The 8,576-nt window shown below is 44.8% G+C and overlaps 1 protein-coding gene across 1 annotated transcript in view; it reads left to right on the top strand.

Moving 5' to 3' along the window:
• The first annotated feature begins 1,460 nt into the window (after positions 1 to 1,460).
• Positions 1,461 to 8,576, top strand: part of INPP5K (inositol polyphosphate-5-phosphatase K) — a 12,195-nt gene continuing 5,079 nt past the window's right edge. The window contains exons 1-6 of the mRNA XM_010155480.1: positions 1,461 to 1,561; positions 2,348 to 2,456; positions 5,189 to 5,305; positions 5,626 to 5,798; positions 7,283 to 7,394; positions 7,925 to 8,034. Of these exons, the coding sequence (XP_010153782.1) occupies positions 1,542 to 1,561; positions 2,348 to 2,456; positions 5,189 to 5,305; positions 5,626 to 5,798; positions 7,283 to 7,394; positions 7,925 to 8,034 (641 nt within the window). The 5' untranslated portion in view covers positions 1,461 to 1,541. The remainder of the gene's footprint in view (positions 1,562 to 2,347; positions 2,457 to 5,188; positions 5,306 to 5,625; positions 5,799 to 7,282; positions 7,395 to 7,924; positions 8,035 to 8,576) is intronic.

Here is an 8,576-nt window from a genome sequence, read left to right as displayed (position 1 = left end):
AATTTCTGTCAGTAAAGACTGATGACTTCAATATTATTTTGGTTTTGTTTAATCAGATAATTGTCTTACAAAATTAGTAGCTGGAGAGAGTTCCTGAGTGACAGATCTCTGATGGCAGAATAAGATCTGCAGCACACGTACCTTTTTTTTTCCCCCTTCCTCCTAGAAACTCGTTTCAGAATAGCTTTTGGCTGACTTCAGCGTAGCCTTACAAAGAGAATCTGTCAGTGAGAGAAATCAGGATCCTTGAATTAGTATACAAGTTCACTTTCCAGCTCTTCTGCATACATTGTGTGTCACCTGGAGCAAGGGGATGATTGGGGGATAAAAATGTGCCCGTAATAGTGGGTGTATTGGTGGGACTCACTATTTAACCGTTAGGGTCCCTGTAAACACTAAGATGGATGGAAAATAAACAGCTTATTATTTTCTGAGTCTGCCTCACATGTAACACGACTGACAGTAAAGTGAATCCCTTTTTAGAAGCTCTGATAGTGAAATTACCATCTGATAAAAAGCGATAGAGGAGTCCTGTGGCACACAAATGAATCTGACAGTGCTGGAGAGGAGCAGTGGTTTGCTTGGGTTTGGTCAGCACTGTGCATTTGAACGTTTGGGAGCTGGAGGTTACATTTGTACTAGCCTACGGATGGAGGCACATGATTGATTCAAACCAGCAATGAATTCTTTCAAATCCTGAGCTTATAGAATTAGCCACATTAAATCTATTATGAAGAAACAATTCGCTGTGTGAGGTAGGATGTGATCCCAGCTTTTGTAACAGCCCCTTGAGCGTGGCAATGCTGCAGGTTTTTCCAGCGTTGCGTCTCTGTCACTGAGCATCAAGCAATGCAGAACTTTGCACCAGTGAAGACTCGTAGCCGCCGGTTGCCGTTACGCTGAGGATTTTCATGGGCTAGTCCTCCAGAGCGTAATTATTCTTTTCTTTTGAGCAAATGGCGTCCTTCAATAACGAAGATGCGTTTCAAGACTCGGCAGCCCTCTCCCTAAACGATTTAGAAAGCCTGCACAACTTCCGCAGCCGTTCCGCGAGTGTCAGCAGCACAGGGTCCAGCGGCCGCTTCCAGCTCCGCCAGCGCGTGGCCCAGCTCATGGCTTGCGTGGAGGACATCAGCTCGGACGACGAAATTCATGAAGAAGTGTCTCGCACTCTAGATGAAGCTTTCCTTATCTGGGGGAAAAAGCTGAAGGATAAGTGGCAAGAATTCAGGTTTCGTTCCCTGTAGTTGGTTGTTTTTGTGTTTGGTTTTTTTTTTTTTTGTAATGCTAGTTAATAAATAGGTTTCTGGTTGATGAGAAGTGACAGAAAAATCTTTTCTCTAGGTAGAAATTCTGTGGGGAGATCAGATGCTCTTAGGTTGACCTGTTCACATGTCATCCTTGGTTTTGTTCGTTCATTTTATCATTGATTCTGTGTGATTTTTGTTTGTAGACTGCACTTGGTTACCTGGAACGTGGGCACAGCGTCTCCACCTCCGGATGTCACTAGTTTACTTCAGCTCAATTCACTGGGCCCCACTATGGACATGTACGTTATAGGGTAAGTGTGTATTTGAGAACTTGCTCTGTGGGTTCCTTGCAAAACTGCGACGTCTCGGCAGCTGTTCTGGGAAGGCTGCGCTGTGTGACTCACTGCTTGGGAGGTGCTTTAGCCTTACTGCTAACACAGGGTGCAGACTTCAACAGCGATGATTTATAGCAAGAGAATCTTCTTTCTGCTGTTGTTTTATGACAAAATGTAGAGTATCTTTTCTCTAAACACACAGAGTTTTGGGCTGCTGTGTCCTTTGTTGGCACATAGAGGCATACTCAGTTTGATAGGAAGGTTATCCAAAATTCAGCGTGTTTTAAATAAATTAGAGTAAGCTTATTGGGCACAATCTGCCATTGTGTTTTCCAGACTTAGAAATTTTAAAGACCTGACAATCATGTTGTTTGTCATAACGTATCTTGGGTCCAGCACTCTCCTGAACCCTGTTTTCAGGCGTATGTAAATCATAGAATCATAGAATCACTAAGTTGGAAAAGACCTTAGAGATCATCCAGTCCAACCGTATCTGTCCACCACTAAACCATATCTTTCAGCACCTCATCCACCCGGATGAGGAGTTAAAGGAGTTAAACTCCTTTAACTTTGCTTTTCTCAGGGTTTGGTGCGTTGTACTTGTGGGTGGGTTAAACTGCTTGTCAGTGAGAGCGTGAGCAGCAGAAATAGAGCTCTGCGCTGCAAGGGGTCTCTTAGGATGCTGTGTTCAGTGTTCTGAAAAGGTTATAGGTGTTCTGTCAAAACCAGGTGATATGGTGGGCGTAACTGTGATGTATTCAGCTTACAGGAGGTGAACTCAAGAATCACCAATTTTCTGTCTGACTTGGCATTTGACGATCCATGGAGCATTTTTTTCATGGCTGTATTGTCTCCCCTGGGATATATCAAGGTAATTGTTTACATCTCTTTAATGTCACAGCAGTAAAGGAAAATGTCAACCCCAGCTCCTTTCAGACTTTTTACCCTCAGACTCTCCATAAAAGAGAAGTTGGTGGTGTTTGTTGCAGGTGTCCATAGTAGGTACACATGTGTTAGGAGTAATTCGCCATCACACGTGTGTTTCCCTGGTTGCCTGATAAAAGCAATTTTTATTTTTCTCTATTTAATAATGCCATTCAGTTTAGCAGTAAAAAGTGGACGTACAGATTTTCATTTCTCAGTGGGAATAGTTTAGCTGACAAAGAGCTGGAAGTGGTTCATATACAGGCGATGGCCTGTGTAAGTGCCGCAGAACCACGTGATCGGTAGACAAATACTCCTCTCCTAACAGTACATTCTCGAGGAACAGAGTGATGAAGATGATTTAAAATGAAATGTAATGTGAAATCACACTCAACAGCATATTTCTTGGGGCCACAATGTCTCTCTCTTGTTTGTAGAATTGTTTTTGCTCTGTGCAGTGTTGGGGAGCTGTATTGTGATGCTCCTAACGTATTCTGCTTAGGCACCTACGCTCACTTAAGTATCCCAGCAATGGCACTGAGTTTCCTTAAGATTGGTAAGGTTTCTCTTTATTTCCCAACTTGTTTGCAGGTGAAGATAAATTACATCTGCGTAAACCAGGATTTTAGTGGGGATATATATTTTTCTGACTTTTATTTTTGATTAAAGACCTGAAATCTCATTTGGTAGTTTAAAAGACAAGATTTTTGGTAATATCTGGGGCAGACAATAAACATAGGATATCCTGAATTTCTCTAATAAAAAGATATTAAAAGCCTTTTGAACGTTATATTGGTTCTCTAAATCAAGCATTATTTCAGGGGGATTTTGCTGAGATGATTGTATTATCTGCATGCTGATCAGGCCCAGTAGTTGTGCCATTCTTTTAACTGTGATTCAACAAAACAGAGGGCCCTTAGGGAGCTACAAGAAGGAAGAAAACCCCATTGTTCACTCTAGTGTAAGTCGTGGCTGATAAACGTTCAAAATCTGGCTGTGGGCTGATGTTCAGGCCCTGCATACAGGCAGTTAACAGGAATTCCTGCGGCACGCATGGTTGAGTTTGAATTCTCATCATAAACTGGCCCTTCGGCCACGCGGAGGGAGGGAGCTGCCACCCGGCAGCGGTCAGCAGGATGGGGTTAGCTCCAGTAAGAACGGGGCTGTCAGGCCAGGTCAGAGAGGGGTTGTGCTAGGACTGGTCTGGGAAGTTGGCTGAGGAAGAGGAACAGTTATCCCTTTGCTGACCTGTGACAGGGTTGGGTGCAAAGGGGTGGTTGCCATCCTTGGGCACCCTGTCCCTTCAGTCACAGGGACCCTTTTCAGAGCGTTAAGTTGGTTGGAGTCAGTTCTTTCACCACAAACAGAATCACCTCCCCCCTGCAGGAGAGGTCTGTGCTTGATGTGGCACCGCGTATCGGTGGGACCAGTGCTAGCTGCAGGGAGGATTCATTGGGTCTGGATGCTCAGGACATGCAGAGAGGAGATTTCGTACGGCTCTTGGGAAATGTCTGGCGACCGGCCCACAGCAGAGTGACTTGTAGCAAAGGGGAAAGGGACTGGAAGATCTTGAGATCTCATGAACATAGTTATGGGAAGGAGGATACCAGTTGCACCAACTGTCTGATCAGATACAAATATTCGTGCATCACCTACTAATTGAGCTCCATCATTTCAACTGCTTAGTGTTTTATTGGCTTCAAGGTCACTGCAAATGTAACACGGATTCTGACATCATTTAATTGTGTAGATGTGGAGGCAAAGAAAGAAGGAATTCTGGTTTAAATTTTGGCATGAGTTTGTGTACTTCTCCAGCACTTTTGTAGGCCGTGTTATTTGCAGTATCGGGTTTTATTCTAATGTAGACTTTCTCCAAGTTCATCCACCATAAAATCGAACTACAATTAATATATTTCAAATGTAATCATTAAAACAAACACAATGAACTTTGTCTTTCCTGCCAGGAACACTGTGAAGGTCATAAATTTTAAGTGAACATCTTTGTTAGACTGTTTCCACACACAAAAAACCCCCAACTGAACCACAAACAAATCTTAAAGCTTAAGGAGTGTCTAACGTGCTCCTTTGCTTTTAAAGCGTTCCAAGAGTCAGTCTCGACAGGTGTCGCCAGCCAGAGTTACTGCTGATGGCAGCTCGTTGGTTTTACAAATGCCTGGGAGTAACTGCTGTGCTTTTGGGGCATCCTAATGGCATTTAGAATTATTAGGTGTATGCTGAAGGATGTTTCAGTTTGAAACACTTGCTCCTGCTGGAGGACCCGTAGGTGCACGCTGTTACGGCTGGAAGTGAAAACCCAAGGATTTGGCTCTTCGTGATCAGGATGCTTAGAGGTAGAAACAAGAGGCTGAGGAGGCAGAAGGAAGGCGCTTGAAGGTGCTTGGGCAAACACACGTTTGGAAGCCACCTTCAAGTTTGTGATGTCACCTTACAGCTAGCGTTGATATCACGGTTGTTTGTAAGCAAGGCTGCCGCAAGGACACGTTCTCACAGCACCAAAACGCGTCTGCCTCTCACAGTATTGCAGCCGGGCTTGGCAGGGGAATGCCATCATCTCCGTCCCCTGTGGCCCTCTTCACCCAAAAGCTCCTTTGGATTAGACCCAAGGAATTCCGGATCCCTCCCTGGAAATGACCATGCCCTCTTTCATGTCTCTTGCAGCTCTCCTCCGTTCGCATGCAGGGTTTACTGCTGCTGGTCTTCGTGAAGCACGTCCACCTCCCTTTCATACGGGACGTCCATACGCACTACACACGCACCGGCCTGTACGGATACTGGGTAAGGAAGCAGCCGAGGCTCTGTTGCCTTGGGCACTGTGCTTGTGGTGGTGTGTCTCTCGGCATGGTTCACGGCGGGAGGGAGGAGATCCATTAAAAATGGATCAGCTGACGAGCCGCAAGGCTTGCCTGTTTGAGCCTTGTATGCCAGTGTGCAGATCAGCCCGTAGTTTTACCAGTTGATTAACTGATAGGCAAAAACTTAGGAAGAAATTGTATTGGTTCCAGTCTCAATAACTTCAAAAAGATACAGGTGGTGTTCATAGTTATGTTTGCAGGTGTTGGCTGTAGTGAGAGAATGGTGTTGATCTTCCATGGCAGGGGAACAAAGGAGGAGTCACCGTTCGCATGTCCCTCTACGGTCACACAGTTTGCTTCATGAACTGCCACTTGCCAGCGCACATGGAGAACACAGAGCAGCGCCTGGATGACTTTGAGAAAATCCTGGAAATGCAGTTTGAAGGAGAGAATGTTCCCAGTACCTTGGATCACGAGTGAGTTGCTCAGACCCGATTCTCTCTGTGTTGGTTGTATCTGTTACGCAGTAAACCCGTGCACTGCAGAGTTCTGGTTTTGGATTCCTGTATCGTTGTTATTTTAAATGTCTTTTCAGCGTGACCCTGAATCCTGGAGGAAACTATAACCTGGAAGATGGAGGTCTCTTGCAAGACCGTTCTCTCCCAGTCTTACCTGACGTTAAATCTGTTAGCATGTACTGCACAGGCGATGTGCTGGAGAGCTTTAGAAGCTGAAGCCCGTTTCCATTAAAAAATCACTATTAAATGTTTATCTTCCTCCCTTTTTTGAAGAGCTGCCTGTTACCTTTTGGTGTGGTAGCTTCAGTGTCTGGCTGAGGACTGCTCAGCCTTTGAAACCTCAAGTGAGGATTTCTGTAGCTGTGTGAATTACACTGCCTCGGGTGTCTCACACAAAAAAAACCCAAAAACCAACCCCAAACGAACGTGCTTGAGGTCACTAATTGAGAACTTGTTCCTTAATTCTGCAGGAATTGTCTGTGTGCTCTGTGGTTTTCATGAGGGAGTCCAGAGATGGTGATAGAAGCACTTCAAAAAGGGTTGAGAAAAACATTTTTAGTTTGGTATTTTCATTTATTTTTTTATACCCATAAAACTGCCAGGACAGAAAAACCCAGACTAGATATGTAATATCACTTTAATTGTTAATGAGTTAATTAAAATTAGGTAAAAATGTGTGACACATGAGTTTCAGAATCATTGCTTTTCCTACCTTAGCTTAAGTGCTTGATATTCCCATTTCACCTGGTCCATTTTCGGGACTGTGTGCGCAGCCACATAGCAAATCACCTACTGTCATTGTCAGAGAAGACGCATCACGATAAATGTCCTGTTTCCGTAAGACCAAGCTCGGGATACGCATCCCTGAGCAAAGGGCTGCAAGCAGGGGTTTTCAGGGCACAGCTGCTTGACCTGGAAGGGCAGCCCTGCTGGTGTCTCGACGTGGCCGATACTACGCTCCAGCGCTTCAGGGACAGCTTCCTTCCCTAGTAAGGACAGACCCCGTGTCTGTAGCCCTGCTTCCCCGAGGCACTGAGCCGGAGCTCTGCGTTAGCGGACTGACGTACCCAACTGCGTACACGTCATCAGTTTGGGCAATTGTTTTACCTGGTGTTAGAATGTGATTCTAAATTTGTCCCCGATGGAGATGGAAGTTGTTAGGAGGCTCAGGGTGAGTTCATGCCAGGCAGTGATTAGCAAGCGCCAAGAACACAAGGACTTAATTTACTGTTTCAGTTCCCTAACGTGTCCTGTTTAGCAGGAGGTTACCCCTGGGTATGCCTCTCTGTAACTACTTCATGTTTGGGCTTAAACTGTTTGGATGAAGTGCTCTAAGTGATTAACACACCTAATTAGCATAATGGTTGATGTTCCATCGAATTCTTACCTCCTGGTAATGGGTTCCTGTACATTTTGCGTGGCTTTCTGCTCTTCTCTTCTAGTGTTCTCTTCTGGTTTGGCGATCTGAACTTCCGGATAGCAGATTACGGCATTCATTTTGTCCGAGAGTCCATAAATAACAAGCGTTACAACCTGCTGTGGGAAAAGGACCAGGTGTGTTCTCTTGATCTGCTGGGGGGTTGGTTGGTTGAACGCATACACGCACAGCGCTGACGTCACCTCCCAAGTTTCCAATTGCTGCTAAAAGCCACAAATCCAGAGTAGTCCTGAGGTGGAACAGATCTCGCTGTTCGCTCTCTCGCCTCTCAGAAGCCCCAGTTACTTGCAGGCATCTGGTTTTCCTGCTCGTTCGCGGTGCTCGTGTTTGACTGATCTTGCGTTGAACTCCATGGCTTGTGAGTTGTTCCTCACCTCAGTTTCTCCTCCTTTTTCTTCTCTCAAGAATTACTTTTAAGAGAAGCTTATTATGGAATTTTTTCAGAGTGGAACTACAGACCTTTTAAACAGTTCGCCTCGAGTTCTGGTAGGAACAGAGGCACTCCTGAATTTACCTTTCCAAATACGTGGTACGGACTGAAATGTTGGATTCTCCTTGGATGGTGCTTTCTCAGCTCCTTTCCCAATTACCCTTTACGCTCTGATTTTTAAACATAATCTTTAGAAGTTACTTTTTATTTCTGCAGTTGAACATGGCAAAAAAGAAGGAAGCATTTCTTCAGGAATTCGTAGAGGGTCCCCTGCAGTTTAAACCCACCTACAAGTTTGACCTGTATTCGGATGTATATGATACCAGGTAAAACCCTAATTAGTGTGACTGACGCGTGACTGACTGTCGCTTGAGTAAGCACCCCTGAACTTCCCGAATATGCTGGTTAACCGTGGCTCTTGTGCTGCTGTTGGGCTCATTCAGTGGTCAGATCTGACTAAATCAATATTTCTGACTGACGAAGCCTGAGACTGCTGATTGCACGAGGGAAGTTGTGAAACAACCTGTCTTTCTTTTGGGAGAGACTAAATTAACAGCGTAAACCAGCACCTGTTTAAGCCACTTCTTTTCTGTTCTTTAATACTGAAAGTGCCCAGTGGCTCTCAGAAACGAGCATAAGGAAAAGAGTAATTGCAATTTTTCTTTTGCTTCTCTATTTAAGCATTCTGTCTGATACTGCTGGTGCTCAAAAACAAATGTAAATATGTCTTTGTACATTTTTTTAAGTTGAAAATGGAGTATAAGAGATGTTATTGCAGCCTTCCAGTACAAGAAAGCTGGAGGGGACTTTTTCCAAGGGCCTGTAGTGACAGGACAAGGGGGAACGGGGTTCAACGGGAAGCGGGAGG

Source organism: Eurypyga helias, unplaced genomic scaffold (genome assembly GCF_000690775.1).
Source record: "Eurypyga helias isolate BGI_N326 unplaced genomic scaffold, ASM69077v1 scaffold44780, whole genome shotgun sequence".
NCBI lineage: Eukaryota > Metazoa > Chordata > Aves > Eurypygiformes > Eurypygidae > Eurypyga > Eurypyga helias.
Note: the sequence above shows the minus strand (reverse complement) of the source record. Positions and strands in the feature narration are given on the sequence as shown.